Source organism: Leuresthes tenuis, unplaced genomic scaffold (assembly GCF_036924035.1).
Source record: "Leuresthes tenuis unplaced genomic scaffold, fLeuTen1.0.hap1 SCAF_18, whole genome shotgun sequence".
NCBI classification, from domain to species: Eukaryota; Metazoa; Chordata; class Actinopteri; order Atheriniformes; family Atherinopsidae; genus Leuresthes; species Leuresthes tenuis.
The window spans coordinates 12,604,771-12,620,970 of NW_027325372.1; the positions used below are offsets into that span (position 1 = coordinate 12,604,771).

A 16,200-nucleotide genomic window follows, 5' to 3' on the forward strand; every position below is an offset into this window, starting at 1 on the left:
AAAGTTGACTACATTTGAGTTCATTAAGTTGTATTAGATTGGATTGGTTTGAATTGGGTTGAATTGGATTGGACTAAAATAGATTAAATTGAGTTGAATTAGATTTAATTGACTTGGGTTGATTTGAATTGGGCTGAGTTAGATCAAACTAGGTTGAATCTGATTTAATTAGTTTGAACTGGATTGAACTGAAATTGACTGAATTAGATTAAATTGAGTTGAATTGGATTGGACTAAAGTGGACATAGTTAGAATGAATAGGACTGAATTGGGTTGGATTTGGATTGACTTGTATATATTGGGACTTCAGTTGAACATAAATTGGACTGAAGTGCTGTTAGATTACCTAATTTGTTACTTGGCGCCATACAACTAAACCTGAGATTAATTGAAACTGAATTGAAAAAAAATGGTCACATAGAACTTTACTGCTGCCCTTTTCATAAAAAATGTGAATAGCTGATTTATTTATTTTTTTTATCCTCTGTTTTTATCCTCCCGTGTTAGTGTTCATTTAAAAAAGCAACACACCCTCTTATCTATTTTCACTCTTGATTCCTTCGCAGTTTTTCACGGCCACAGTAAAGCAGGGACCAGGGAGAGTCCGCGACCTAAGGCGGGGATTCACAGCAGGGAAGCTCCTGCCCCGCCGCTGCCACCCCCTCCGCCTCCTCCTCCACCCCTACTGAGAGAGCGCAGTGAGCGGGCAGAGGCAAGGGAGCACGCAAGGGAGCAGCAGGCTCTGGCCAACGGCCGAGGCTCAGCCAACGGGTTGCCATCGAGGAGAGCGGCCGAGGAGCTACGGAAGCAGGTACCGTGGAGCTGGAAGTACCCGGCATTGTGCTCAAAATGTGTTTGGCAAATTGTGGAGAATTGACCTCATATTGCAGAGAAAGAAAAAGGGGAAAAGGTTCTGTAGAATGACCGGAACGTTTCTATGGAAATGGTTTAAGGTCAGCTGTGTTATAACCAAAACAAACTGAAATGGTGTGCAACATCAGGTGTGTTCATACAGTTATGTTTGTGAATTCTTGACTCTTATTTTCATCTACCCATCTGCCTCCTTTTATTTAATCTTCCTCTCTGTGATTTCTCTTGTGCTCTTCTTTTTTTCACTCCTTTGCCTTATTTTTATTGCCGGTTTCTTCCTTTGCCGTGTGTTCTTCACACTCCCCGTTACCTCCCTCTCTTTTTGCAGCTCCTATCTTATTATATCTCCCACTTCCTCTCCTCTCTTTCTCCTCCCCCTTCATCCATTGTGTCTGGGAGAGTAATGATTGTGTTTTGGCCTGCCGTGACTGTTCTATATTTAGTAGTGCTGGCAAGGGGATGTGAAATCTTGCCTCACTCCGTGGCACTTAGCAGGTTTTAAGGAACCCCACAAAGTGAAAGGAAAAAGTCAGGAAGAGAAGGGCTTGCGATGGCTTTGGTCAGAAACCTGGCATTTTCCTCATCATTCTGGCTAACTGAAAGCAATTGTCTGCCCTGGCCCCACATTTTCTTATTATCCCTTTTGCTCACATTTCCATCTCTCCATTTCCCCCCCTACGGCTTCCTGGCTGATAAATGCCAACCTGTGGTGGTTGTTGTTGTGCTATACAGCTGCTAACGCTGACACAGACATGTGCTTCTGGTTTTTAAAGTGGCTTGGGGTGTCTAGTAAAACTCACAATGAATGTCAATGTGAGTGACTGCCTGCCAAGATGAACTTCAGCCTCACTTTCCAGCTCGTCTTTGTTCTGTTCTTCCTCTACTTTCTTTTAAACACTGTTGGCACCTGTGTGATTCTTTTGACTTGTTTTTACTCGACTTGCCCTTTCAGCCTTTCCCTCCGTCTCTTTCACACACTTTTGCTCTCTCCTCTTTCTGCTCCTGTGCCCGACAGACAGATCTTGCCCTTGACAACACAGCTCCAGTCATTTGGAAGGATTAATGCGTCTTTCCTCTTCTTCACTTTCCCTCCAATTAGCACGAACAGTACGTGTGTTAACCGTGTGTGTTTAAAGACACACGTGCGTTTATACGCATGATCAACTGTTTAGGTTCAGACATAAAAAATGTTAAGTGATCATGTAGCTATAAAACGAACTCGGGGGGTTGTGTGTGTAAAACCAAAGGGTAAAGGCATTATCATAATTCAGCTCACTGTAATTCACTTCTCCTTAATCTAATAGCAGCTTGTACCAACAAAATACATGCACTGTAAAATAACCTTTTTAGAAAACAATATGATTGTTTCTAGTTTAATTGAATAACAAAAGTGGGGGATGTCAGCAGAAGCAGCTTTACGCAGCAGCCAGGGCAGGTGGGGTATGTGAGGCTAAACCATTTAGCCGACTCTGCACCCTTTGAAGAAGACCCTCTTGTTTTTCCCCCCTTTCTCCTCAATTAACCTCCCTTATGCTCCTACATGAATGGAATTACAGTAGATGACAAGCTGCCTGGAATTAAGGGCGCATTTCAGATTAAATCATGTTTTTGGGACATGCCTTCCATTAGTGATTGAACACCCCAGCTATATGCAGAGCTCTCTCTGTTTAATTATGGAAGGGGGGGGGGTTTGTGTGTGTGTTGGTACTTAGTTTTAGTTGGTAGTTAGAACAGGCTGCGGTGGCACTTCTCTGGTTGTTTGAAAATCCACGTCCCCAAGGCAGACAGCAGAAGGGAAAAGGGATAGGTTGGATGTATGCCTTGCTGTTTAAGTGTTTGAGCAGCCGTGCCACGAATGACCAGAACAAAATAATTACTTTAAATTCAGCATAGGATTTAACTCATTGTCGATGAATGTGTCATATGCATTATATCACAATTGGGGTGTTTGTAGTAGTATGCTATCACTTGTGCATTATCCTCAAAGGTGAAATTACAATATTTTGGCAGCAGTCAATAAAAAAAATGACAAACAGACAAAATGCACTCACAACATTTGCACACATCCACACCAGAGAGTTTCTTGAGAATGTGCAAAGAGTTCCCTACTTGCTGTTCACACACATACCTCGCAGTGGGGAATTTTTTAACCGGAGGTGCGCTCACCCAGCTGTGAGGTGGGGTTGCGGGAGAGCATTTGTCGAGAGTAAACAGGATGCAGGACATGATGCAAATGTATGCCGTGGAGATCTTTGTTTTGTTTGTAGCACATCGAGAAGGGGCAGACTGCTCGATCGGTGTTTTTTTTTCTTCTCCGTGTTGACATCGATACCTCGTGTTTGAACGTATCTGCAAAATCAATGAGGAAAGCAACACCCAGGTCAGCAAAAAAGAAAATGATGCAGTAACTCTTTCCGGCTCGCACACTCGCAGTAAATCTCCCCACAAGATTATAGAGGTACATTTACACGTGATTTCACTCTGCAATCTTTGGCAGATTTTATTTAGGAGCTGGCCCGATAATCTCTGCAGTTTTTCCGAAGTGAACGTTGCAGGCGCTTGCGTTCTCACGTGGTGACCCTCTGGTCCATCTCTGTCAAATTTCAGGACTGCGGTACATGTGTGAAAACGTTTTCAGTGAGGTACATACAGTAGCCCAGAGATAATTCATTGTGGATGGATATTGCTGTGGGCAGGAATGACCCCTGTAACAGTCCTCATTGTAGCAGAACTGAAGCTGTCTCAGACTGCAGTTTCTTTCTTGTCTAAGCCATTCAGTTGTGCAGAGTCCATTATGTTAAGCAGCATGTGGACCATCTTTGGATGATTTAATGGAGATAGTCTCAGCCAGAAGAGCCAAGGTGCCAACCTTCTTCATTTCCTCTTCTTTGTCATTCAGCATGCATTTTTAAGGGTTAAATTTCCTCCTGCCTCCTTCAATCCTCCGGCTGGCCTTTTCTCCCGGTCTGTATCTGTGTCTCCCCTCCTCTTTTACCTCCTCCTCCTCCTCTCAGGGCCGACTCCTGCAGTTGTTGTGTTTTTGGGAGAAAAAAAAAATCCTTCTGCCAGGCCTCAGCTGGGCTATAGCAACACATGATGTCATCTAGACCCACCTCACTCTCCCTCCCCTTCCTTGCTCACGTGCTGCCGAAATCCTCTCCACTCTTCCTCTCCGGTGTGATGTTTTTTTCTCTCTTTACTTCATTGTCTATCTTCTCTTTATCATCCTTTTCATTTCTCTTTTAATTCTCTCTGCCCGTGGCTGATGGTATCTATCTTTCTTTTTTCTGTCTTTCTTTTTCTTTTTCTTTTTCTTTCCTCCACCCCCTCTACCCCCTCCACCATCTTCCCTCCCTCTTTCCCTTCCCCTCCCTCTTTCCTTCCCTCTTTCCCTTGCTATCCACCTTTTCCACCAGAACAAATGATCAAAGAGAGAAAACAGAGGGATACCTGTCGAGCCCCCCTGATGAGAATAGGTCCACTGAGCCCTCCGGTGGCAGGAAGTGGTTATGACACTTTGTCTCTTTGAGTAGCTTTGTTAGCACACTGTGGCTGAACAAATGCACTAAATATTTGGACCACTGCTATGTTAGTATTTAGTTACCATTTCATCATCCAGATTACTCAGAACATGGTGTTAACTTGTCAGCTTTTACTGCTATAAAAACTGAACCGGGGGGGTTACGTCTCAGATTGATAATGAGCTCCTAAATAAGCAGCAAAAATACAGCTTTTTAAGCGAACATTTTTGAGGGGGACACAAAATACAGTATCTACAATGTAAACACACCGCTCAGCACATTGCGTTGTGTATCTCTTTCACCCCTGTCCTCTCATTTTCTCACCCAATTGTAGCAGCTCCATCTCTCCTCCCTTTTCCTTGACGCGCTTTTTTTTTTTTTCCTTTTTCCATTGTGAGTAAGAGCGTGCATGTGTGCTGGGAGAAGTGATTGACAGAGGCAGGGTTAGGTTTCAGTCCCCCCTTATCTTTTAATGGCCTGGTCTTTGTGTCGGCCCCATGCCACCTGAGACGAACACAATATATGTGCATGTGCGCTCACATAGATACGCACATTAATGTGTGTGTGTGTGACATAAGAGCCCTTCAAAGGCAAACCTGTCAATGGACCGGCTGTCACCTCCCTCCTGTGGCGCCCCAGCTGTGATTGATAACTCCATCTCTCCCTTCCTCCATTCGGTCCTGCATCTGTGACTCAGTTCAAGCTTGTCGAAACAGAATGACTGTCAGGCTCTACAGACAGTTAGCAAAAACATGCAAACATGCAATTCTTTACATGTAGTTTTTTTCAGATTATCAGATTTCAATTAGGACTCTGTAATGATTCATTTATAAGTTTGTCTGTCACTACCTTGTATGCACAATATAGACATTTGGGATTAAAGCTCACATTTGAGGTAGTTTGAAAACATTCTCAAAATGAAATCCAAGAATACAGTTGGACAGAGGAAAGTCTAGAAAGTCTTCAGAGCAACTCGTTCAGATCTTGCCTTGCCAAAACAGATTTGTTAAATACATAAGATCTTTTTGCTCTGGGTCGGGCCTTGCCCCATGTGCCAGTAAAAGGGGAAAGCAACATAGATTGAAGCGGGAAGATGGAGAAATTTCTATTTTTAGAAATGCATATTGGAGGAAACGTATGTGGAAGAAAAGGGTTGAACGAAATGGAGTGATGGAGAGAGAGTGAGCGAAAATGGCCACATCCGAAAAGCCAGACTGTGTAAGACATAACTAGGGAAACTGTCAAAATAATACTCTGTGAACGTTCTCCAAGCCAGCTGTAAGGGGAAAAAAAATCTTTGAACCAAGAAAGGGGACGACTGTGTCTCGTCCAACAGATCTACCCACCAAGTCGACCAAGGAACCAGCGCCACTGCATTAAACCTCAGATCTACAGCTGGTGTCTGAAAGACGTCTTACACCCATGTTACCACACACTCGATTGCTTTCTTTCTCTGCCTTGCTTACATGCAGGCTCATTAAAACATACATTCAAGGAAACCCACAGCAAATAGAAAGTTATTTTTATAAGCCCGAGTGACCCCACTTTCTACCTCATGCCGTCCAGCCATCTGCTTGCAGAAACCATGTAACCTTCTCTGCTTTCCATTTCACGTCTGCCATCACTTTTTCCGAGCTCTTTCTCAACCGTTGTTTACTCTTGGATGTCATGCTTTTGGAGTTCACATATCTCTGTCTAAACCTCAGCCATAGTGTTGACAGCAGTTTGAACTGCAGTTTATGAAAGTGCACTGCATTTGAAAGGATAGTAATCGAGACAGTCTATTGGTTTCCTAATGAATAGCATAGGCGTCCACAAATAGCTTTGGTCTGACCAGCCAAAATTTCACCACCCAGCTAGAAACTGAGCATTTGGCCTCTTCATTTTGGAGTGTTGGCGCGCCCACGCTTCTACATGTGCTCGGTTGTTTTTGATCATTTTATCTGTGTGTGGGCACATTTTGGAAAACTTTTTCGCATTTTACCTATCAGTGCTGCAATGGTATTTTTACTGCTGATGTGATCTAACGTGCAACAAATACAGATTCAGATTCCGTTGGTCTAATTCTGTAGCTCTGTAGCTGTAGCTCAGGAGGAAGAGCAGTCGCACACCAATCGGAAGGTCGGTGGTTCGACTCTGGCTTCCCCAGGATACATGTCGAAGCGTCCTTGGGCAAGACACTGAACCCCACGTTGCTCCCCCAGTGTATCATTGGGGGTATGAATGTGTGTGAATGCTTAGAAAGCACGTAGTTATCCCCTAAGACGTGCTGTATGAATGTGTGTGAGTGGGGTGAATGCAGCATGTAGTGAAGCGCTTTGAGTGGTCAGCTAGACTAGAAAAGCGCTATACAAGTACAAGTCCATTTACCATTTACCATTTAATTCACTCTGCTTTACTCTTTCTGTTCATCTTAGGTCTCAAAAGTGAACGGTCTGACGCGGGCAGGCTCGGCACAAGCTGTCGGTGGTGCCAAAAAGAGCCGTGACTTCCGACTGCCGTCCAAAACTGTGAAGAAGTACACAGCCACCGTGTCCAAGGGCCACGTCACCTACACCAAAGCCAAACAGAAAGAAATGGGCAAGAAAACCAAACTCAGCAGCAACAAACACAGCAACGCCGCCTCGGCATCATCGTCAGCGAACAATCACAATCAGCACAGCCAGCCAGCAGCCAGCAACGGGCTGGCCAACTCAGGAAAAGCAGCGGCACCAGCCCACTACAGCAATGCAAAAACCCGCAAACAGGTGCTAATGTCCAATGGGCTGCACAATGTGGCTGCCAACGCCCGGCCAAACGGCAGGCTAAATGGGCAGCGGCACAACACCCTGGCCAGGGAGGACGGGCAGAAACAGTGTCAGCAAGGCCAGGGGGAGTGCATGGGTCGAGAGGGACTGCGCAACTCCAAACGACGTCTAGAGGTGGTGCTCAATGCAGTAGGGACAAGTGTTGTTGATCAGAAAGCCAAAACAAATGGCTCTGAGGCCAAGAAGGCCAAGCTTCAACCCACGCCTTTGGAGACGCGCAGCAGCAGCAAGAAGGTGGCCAGTGAGGAGAAAGCTACCAAGCAGAACACCACCCCTACCACTCCGATTTCTAATGGACATGAATCAGAAACATCCCCCTCTCCCAAACTATCTAAACCTGTTGCTTCACTTCCACCTTCTACACCCCCTTCTCAACAAACCCCACCTCCTTCTACACCAGCAGCCAATGTGGAGCCCGTGAACCAGCGACCGAAGCGTGCATCGGCCGGCAAGCTGATGTTGATACGACAAGCACAGCAGCAGCAAAGCAGATCACATGGTCGAAGCTCCTCCTCTTCCTCCCCTTTATTAGGCCAGAATCACTCACCAAATCCCAGTCGTGCCAGCACTACCTCAGACCCCCAACAGACCTCTGTGTCCTGTTCCTCTTCCTCCTCCACCTCTTCTCTTCTTGATTCCAACAGCCCTGGACAGCTCAAACCAGCAGCGTTGCGGGCAGCTGACCGCGACAAGGAGTGGGAGCGTGAGAAAGAGCTGACGCGCCAGAAGGAGCGAGAGCAGGGGAAGGACTGGGAGCGCCAGTGGAGCAAGCCGGAGGGCTGGGCGGCACTGGGCGAAGTCCCTCTCTTCCGGCCAGCTCCAAGGGAGTTCCAGGACCCCCTGGCGTACTTGGATGCAGTGAGGGAACAGGCCGAAGTGGCTGGCATGTGCCGTGTGGTGCCACCACCAGACTGGCGGCCGGAGTGCAAGCTGAACGAGGAGATGCGTTTTGTTACACAGGTGCAGAGGGTCCACATGCTGGGCCGACGCTGGGGTCCCAATGTGCAGAGGCTGGCTTGCATCCGTAAGCACCTTAAATCTCAGGGCATTACCATGGATGAGCCACCTGTCATTGGTAAGCAAGCCAGACACATACACTTAAATGTAATTTTGCACAAGGCGATAGTAAACAAAGCTACATCAAGAATAACGTGAATTGACTAAACAATAAGCTACAACCTTCCTCCTGCTCACTGCTACAGAGGACAGGGGCTATTGATTTCACAGGAGTGAATTAATTCCACACAAACTATTCTAAATTGTGGTTCAACTCTACTTACACATGTAAGCTTTTTTTTTTTCAAAGAGTATAGAGAAGATGCAGTGTATCGAAGGAAAGCGGCACATAATTACAAATAACAGCTGGTTACCGCTTGCAATTCCATTTTTTTACGTGGCTGATAAAGCCTGGAAAGAAAGCAGCCAGCATTAAAATATTGCAAATGTGGTTATCTTTAGATTCTTTCAGCAGATTTTAGTTTCCCATTTATAGTTGAGAGTGATATTGTGGAACAGCTCTACAAAGAAGCTAGATGGACACCAAAGATGAAATTTCACAATCATTGCCCTGTTCCCTTGAATTTCTCACAGGAGACGTCAGTATTTTATGAGAATCTGAAGGGCACAAGTTCAAACAGTGACTGTATATTTGAGTTTCTGTGTGTTCAGATGTTCCCATGCATGCAGATTTGCGGCTGTAGAAATGTGATCGTTTTACACTGGTTGGGTTTTGTGGTTGACTGTGCCGTGCCCCGTTTGTAGCATATACACACAGCTGCTTAGAGATCAGCTCGGTGTTGTCAGCACTGTTGCAGCTGTTAGCCTGAGAGAGCTGGCAGCCAGAGAGCTACAGTGGAGTGTCTGCAGCCAGCCAGAATATACCCTGCTTCCAAGTGACCTCCGGTAGTGTCACTAGAAGATCAGTTCTACATTAACAGTAATTTGTGTCTCTGTTTGGCACAATGATGGACCAAATCATTTTTTGAAAAGCCAATTGGCTGCTTCAAATAAAATGATCTGGGCTGAAGGAAATTGGATGGTTGAAGCAGATGGTCCAAGATGTCAGCATTCTGCTTTTGATTAGTCTTTTATAAACCAGAGACTATATACATGAAACAGACTATCTATCTCTCAATCTGTCTCTAATCTATCTCTCTATTCAAAGAGGATTTCAGGTGACACACTTTTGATCGAATGGAACAAAATAAAGAACGTGAAGTTCTATGAAAACTGCTACCATTTTGTATTGTGGCCACCAGCTCACCACTGTTGATTTAACTTCTCTCTGGCTGTTTGCTTCATGCAGGTGGCTGTGAAGTGGACCTGTCACGTTTTTTCCAGCTCATCAATGACATGGGCGGCATGCAGCAGGTGATGGACCTGAAGAAGTGGACCAAGCTTGCTGACCTTCTCCGCATCCCTAAGTCAGCACAGGACCGGCTGGCCAAGCTGCAGGAGGCTTACCTCCAGTACATCCTCTCCTACGACTCACTCAGTGCTGAGGAGCGCCTTCGGCTGCTGACTGAGGTGCTGCAGGAGAAAAAGAACCTGGAGTCGAGGCGAGGTCCTCTGGAGGGTCTCTCGGACTTCTCAGTTCCTAATGGACTCTCGCTGCCACGCTATGAGCCCAAAAACGGGCTAGTAGGCGGGATAGTGGGAGGTGCGACAGGGCACCACCGCACCAACGGAGTCTATCACCGACTGAAGGAGCTGGAGGCTCAGGTCAAAGCGGGCCGGCGCCGGCTCTTCGCTCAGGAAAAACAAGGCAAAGAGGACAGGCAGCATGGAGAGGAGCAGGTGGAGGAGAACAGGGGCGTGCTCAGTGACCAGCACAAATGTATTTACAAGGTGAGGATGAGGAAGGCACTTGCTGTTTATGCCGCACTCTTGAAGCATACAGACAAGAGGCGTGTTAGTCTATCTCTCATTGTTCTTTCCTGTGCTTTCACCCCTGGTGATCTAAAGTCAACAAGTGCTGTTAACGACTCTTATTGTCATTTAAAGGTCAACAGCTGGCCTGCCATCAGCACTAGCATGGCATGGAAGCATCTGTGGATGTTGCTTCTTCACTGCCTCATTTACATAGTTTGCTTTATTTAAATCTTTGCCAGCTGAAAGATAAGTCATAAGGAAGAAATGTAACTTGCCGGTTTGATTTGATCTGTCATTCAGAAGTAATGTGTGCATTGTTTTGTTCCGTCTCATTGGTGTGGGCATCGAAGTCGATGTCTAATGTTGCTTTGTTCCTGTATGAGATTTGGCAATATTGTGCCAGATCTTAAGTGAGAAAATAGGCACGTAAGCTTTTGCTGTAAACGTTTACCACCAAGGTTGTCGAAAGTAGGGAGGCCAAGGGTTCATTGACCCTCCCACTTTATAACCACATTCCTTTTGGTTGCGTACTCTAGCATTGAATGCCCGTTTCAGTCCTTCACATCCAATCTAAGACATTAGGATAGAAAAAAGCAGACGTAAAACTTAACTAAAAGATTATGTTTGCTTGTTGTTTATTTTTTTCCAAATACTTTACCTGACTCTCTTTTTGTCCTCACCATCTTCTTCACGAGAGAGGAGCAGCTGAAGTGCTGCTGCAATTTCAAATCTCTGCATTATTCGTCAGAGGTTTGGTTTCTGTATCATTAAGCAACAAGGAATATGACTAATAAATGAAAGCATGCCACTGTTTAGGAGATGTTACTTGTCATTCCAATGCATATTTATGCAGTCTGTGTTGTGTTTCTTGTTTTCCATCAATAGGACTGACAGTACAACATGAACCTCGACTGTAGCTCAGTCGGTAGTGCACTCGCCTCTCAAACACAATATTATTATTTCCTTTCCAAGTATTTGGCCTCTGATACTGTGAGATAATGTTGTTCTTGATAAGTCTGACTTATGACCTCTGAAATTAAATGCATCCTCGGCAACCACTTACTTTAACTGGGTCTGATTCAGGAAGAGTGCTGGCATGATAAAGATGTTATGGACTGTTGAGAGTCTTACTTTGTGCTATTCGTAACAGCGCTTTGGTATTGAATTAGGCAAACTTGAGTCGGAACTGGTTTTCGGTGTAAGGGCATAGGACAGGAGTGTTTATACCTGGCACGTATTCATATTTCTGTGCAGCTGTGTGCGTGTGGTAAGGGCATCTGTAGTCTTGCTTGTGTGTAGCACCCACACGGGATGTATCCCCATCACCCCTTGCTCTTGGCTGGCTGAAATGTAGGTCAGGGAAAAGACCCCCCAACCCCCCCGGAGGTTCCAGCAGACATCCTTGTTCTTTCCTACTCTTGAAATCTCTGGGCTTCTCATTCCCTCCCTCCCAAAATGCATAATTCCCTTCCCAAACCCTCTGTTGAAACCCTCACCCCAACCCCAGGGCACCGACTTGTATCCACACAGCAATGCAATTCAAGTTTTTTTTATGCTTTCCAAAATGTACAAAATTGTCCACCGTGTTACTGTGTTTTTTTGCCACAGCATTTTGATGTGGCAAAACAGCAGCTATTTCTGTCACTAACATGTCTTTGCTACTGTGTTGTCTCTCTCGCTCTCACATCCAGTCTCACACCACACAAAACTCCACCCATTACAAATCTGGATCTTATTTGATTTTCTTTCTCTGCTCCCAGTTCCATTAACGTAACTAAATCCCTCTATGTATGAGGCATATCCCTCTGAAGAACTGAGATATTGTCAACAGACTTGACCCTGTACAATCAATAGACCTTTGAGGTACAGAAGTACCGTTCCGTGTGGTGACATATGAACTGCTGTCACCACCCTGGCAGGACATGCTTGTCAAATTATGACTGACTTCTCTGCACAGCTTAGATTTTTATGCATTGTGGCCTCCAAGAGGAGGTTGGATTTCACCTTATCTATCAAGAGAACAAAGTGGACGTCAAGGGTATAATTAACGCTGATTACTCTTGAAAAAGCATGGAAAGTGCTTCTTCTGACTGGGGGGAAAAAGGAAGCATTGTCAGTGCTTACAATGCAGCCACTATATTTTATTATTCAACTGGAGGTCAAAGCCTGTTACCATTTTGAGAACCTCTGCACACCTACTTTAAGAAGGAATAAAGAGAAGAAAGACCAATTGTTAAAATTGTTGAGGAATCCACAAGGTCAGCTTTCAGCAGGGCCTGTGCATCTCTAGGCCTGGAGCGGACAGATTTACGGCCACCTTAAAAGATTCTCTGCTGCGGGAGTCTTCATGAGGGATGATCAAGTCCAGAGGAAATGCGTTTAGGACTTATGGCTGAGTTAAAAGATGGAGCCTTTCAGGAACACATACAAATGCATATACAGATGATTTGTGTGTGAACAAGCCCTAGAATACTTTGACTCTGCAAATATGTACATATAAGATCGGAAACTAGGGAATTCATTGATATCCCGCTGTACTAATTTTTTTAATTCACCTTCATCTCTCGGTTCGCATCTCTGGTAGTTTTTTTTCCATGATAGAGTGCAATTTTTCCCTCCCCAACAGGTTGTGCTGTCATTTCCGATGTCTAATTTGCCTTTTTTGCAGGGGAAATCGGTGTCCTTGACCAACTTCTTCAGGATAGCCCGGAACACCATGACCATGTGCTTTAATAAGGAACCGGGGGCTGCCGAGGTTGAGGTTAGCATGCAAACACTTTCATTAAACGCAAATTAAATTTGAACTGCAGTCTCTAAAATGGCTTCTAGTGGTCAGCTGTTAATTAAACGTGCATGTGGTCAGAGTGTGAGAAAAGACGTGTTCTCATAGATATCAGCGGGCAGCATTGACACAATTAACTAACATGACTGAAACCTGTTTCATGCATTCTTCCACTCATCCCTTTTCCTTTTTTTTTTCTCCCCCGCGCAGCAAGAGTACTGGAGGATTGTGGAGCAGAGAGACTGCCACGTGGCAGTGCATTGTGGGAAAGTGGACACCAGTACACACGGCAGTGGATTCCCCACAGGAAAGTCAGAGCCATTTGCAAAGTAAGCACCTCCTATTGAATGTCTAATGAATTTGGACAAAGTAATCCGCCAGTTTTGCTGCTAAAATTCACGTATCTCGCTAAAAATAAAGAGGTGACTCTCTTTCTTCTTTTCCTCAGACATGGATGGAACCTCACTGTCCTTCCAAATAACTCTGGATCCATACTGAGGCATCTGGGTGCTGTGCCTGGTAAGCATAAAAAGCTGTTTTACAGCGCTTAAAGGCTATGGCTTTGAACATTGTTTAAATGCTGCTGCATTTCTTGGAGTCACGAATGCTTAGTTTTTCTGACATCATTCTGTCTCTGCAGGGGTGACCATTCCCTGGCTAAACGTTGGCATGGTCTTTTCTACCTCATGCTGGTCTCGAGACCAAAATCGCCTTCCATATATTGATTACTTACACACTGGTGCTGATTGCATTTGGTAAGTATACACCGTTTGTTTTCCTCTCCATCACTAAAAGCTCTGCCCCTGTCATAGAAATGATCTCTTCAAAAACCGAGAGTAATGTGCACATTGAATATGTGTGTGTGTGTTTTCCTCTGACAGGTATTCTGTCCCTGCTGAGGAAAAGGCTAAGCTGGACAAAGTGGTCCATACACTGCTTCAAGCCAATGGCACCCCAGGACTAGAAATGCTGGAGAAGAATATCATGGTCTGCGTTTTCTCTGTTTTAATGTTAATTGTGATATCAACATTAAAGGCATCTTTGTTGGCCATCTGTCCATTTTGATACTGGAAAAAAAAACAGAACTGTAACAGTTTCTCTCCTCCTAATCTTCCAGATCTCTCCAGAGGTGCTGTGCCGCGAAGGCATCAAGGTTTACCGTACAGTCCAGCGGTGTGGCCAGTTTGTGGTCTGCTTCCCTGGTGCCTTTGTCTCTAAGGTGTGCTGTGGCTACAGCGTGTCAGAGACGGTGCACTTTGCCACGCCACACTGGATGAACCTAGGTTACCAGGCCGCAAAGGTCAGCTAATAAATCACGGTGGACGGAGCTGTAGCTGTCCATGTTAAATCGATAATAACTGAGTTGCTGTTTTTACTCCAGCTTTGTTCTCAAAGCAACTGAAGCTAAGAAATAAAGTTGGAACCCAGAGCCTAATTATTTAATAAGCCTGAATGTTGAGCTTTAAGCTGTAATTTAGCAGCAAGTCCCCTTGTGGGCATATATTTATATTTTTATAGAAATGGATATAATATTTCTGTGATCACATATAAGCCTCTGGACCACTGAACATAGTTATAGCCGTAATAGAAGAGAAGAAAATGTTCCTTATTATCACAATGGACATTATGATCATGGAAGCACATAAATCCTCAGGCATTATGATCATATTACTAGCTGTACCAACACTGCCCTCAAGGGTAATATGACATTCATTCAATGAGTTCTATATTAATGCTCTGTCTGGGCAGAGTCAAAACAAACCTTTTGACTTGTAAGAGTAGAAAGCCAGAAATATTGGTTCAGTACTGCAAGAGAGTAGCAGACCATATCATGTGGAAAAAAAAAAAAATAGAAAAGAAAATGTCTGTATACTGTGGAGGGTGTTTTTAAATCTTTTTTTAATGTATATTCCTCTCCGTTTGTGTTTGCCCAGGACCTGAAATGTCGTTGTATAGCCAAACCCTTCTCCATGGAGAAGCTACTGTATCAGATCGCCACAGCTGAGTCCAAGAGGGACAATGGCCTTCTCCTCACCACTATCTCCACCTTACTTAAAGACCTCAGGTAGGATGCGGCAGCGCACACTCGCACAGTTTAAACGGGGCACGCCAGAGCTACAAATTCAGTTAAAGTAGCGTTCAGGGTTGACAGTTGAAAAGATGCTCTTCTTTTATGGCTGTTTTAGAGTGAGTGAGCTGGTGGTGGTTAAGTTTCACCTCATAAAGAACAACAAAATGCATTAAATTATCGTTTATAAATGTGGAGTTCAGTCCGCAGCTGAAACCGTGTAATGCACTGTAGTCCTTTTATGTTTGGTAAATCTGTCATTTTGCTTCCACTTTAATTGTTGATATTATGCTCATGATAAATTTCATCCTCAGAAAAGTTTAAATGGAATAGTTTTCCCTCATCCTATCCTCCCAGGGCAATAATAAGCAACCACTCTCAGGGTTTCTGCTCCGTCTTCCCTTGAGAGATTTTCTGGCTTTTAATAAATGAGCATCTTTCTTATCTAACAGGAACCTAGAGATGCATCAACGTCAGGAACTTTACAAGGCAGGTCTGCTCTCCTCTGCTCGCTATGGCACGCATGATGGCTGCTTGGGGCCCAGCGAAGGGCGCAAGAAGCCCCGCGGAAAATGGCTGGCACTGGAGTCCTCAGAGAGACGCTGCCAAATCTGTCAACATCTCTGCTACCTGTCCATGGTGAGGGCAAAGGGCGCAACAGCTGAACACTCTGTGGTTGTTACATATAAAGTGGTTTGGTTTCAACTCTGACGGTGAAACACTACTGCATAAACTGACTGTATTAAGCAGGACTTCAATTTTTTTGTGGATTTTATGGCCAAAAAATCTGTAGAAAAAGAAATCTAATCCAAATGTTTTAGGTGTTATTTAAAATAGAGTGTAAGCTGTGGTGACTCATGTACCACTCATTGGTGATGTAATGGAGCACGAGTGAAGTTCATTTAAATGAATCAAAGTTCCTTTTGTCTTAACTAATCAGAACTAATCTGATTGTCGTTTTGTGTCTGTGCAGGTTGTGCAGGAGACTGACAATGTGGTTTTCTGTCTGGAATGTGCCCTGCGCTACGTGGAGAAGCACAAGTCTTGCAGAGGCCTTAAGATGATGTATCGCTACGATGAGGTAAGCTGCCATGCTTCAATTCTCTGTCTGTCCAGTAGAGGGCGACGTCATCTCAGCTCACGCCTCAGAGAGCACTTCTGTCAGGATGACACCGTTTTAGTGTGCCAGTGCTGTAATTCACTGTATATAATTTGAGAAAAAATACATCTTGCTCAAGCTGTTTCTTCCCCTGAAGAAAGTGTCTAATATTCAAGATTGTG

At 44.6% G+C, this 16,200-nt stretch overlaps 1 protein-coding gene across 1 annotated transcript in view; it reads left to right on the plus strand.

The window, feature by feature from the left end:
- The window catches only part of jarid2b (jumonji and AT-rich interaction domain containing 2b), a 98,512-nt gene that overhangs the window by 79,426 nt on the left and 2,886 nt on the right, over nucleotides 1–16,200 (plus strand). Inside the window, exons 6-17 of the mRNA XM_072370528.1 lie at nucleotides 567–811; nucleotides 6,809–8,273; nucleotides 9,504–10,045; nucleotides 12,738–12,830; nucleotides 13,062–13,180; nucleotides 13,300–13,370; nucleotides 13,492–13,606; nucleotides 13,733–13,838; nucleotides 13,969–14,151; nucleotides 14,786–14,916; nucleotides 15,372–15,558; nucleotides 15,893–16,000. Coding sequence (XP_072226629.1) covers nucleotides 567–811; nucleotides 6,809–8,273; nucleotides 9,504–10,045; nucleotides 12,738–12,830; nucleotides 13,062–13,180; nucleotides 13,300–13,370; nucleotides 13,492–13,606; nucleotides 13,733–13,838; nucleotides 13,969–14,151; nucleotides 14,786–14,916; nucleotides 15,372–15,558; nucleotides 15,893–16,000 — 3,365 coding nt within the window. The remainder of the gene's footprint in view (nucleotides 1–566; nucleotides 812–6,808; nucleotides 8,274–9,503; nucleotides 10,046–12,737; nucleotides 12,831–13,061; nucleotides 13,181–13,299; nucleotides 13,371–13,491; nucleotides 13,607–13,732; nucleotides 13,839–13,968; nucleotides 14,152–14,785; nucleotides 14,917–15,371; nucleotides 15,559–15,892; nucleotides 16,001–16,200) is intronic.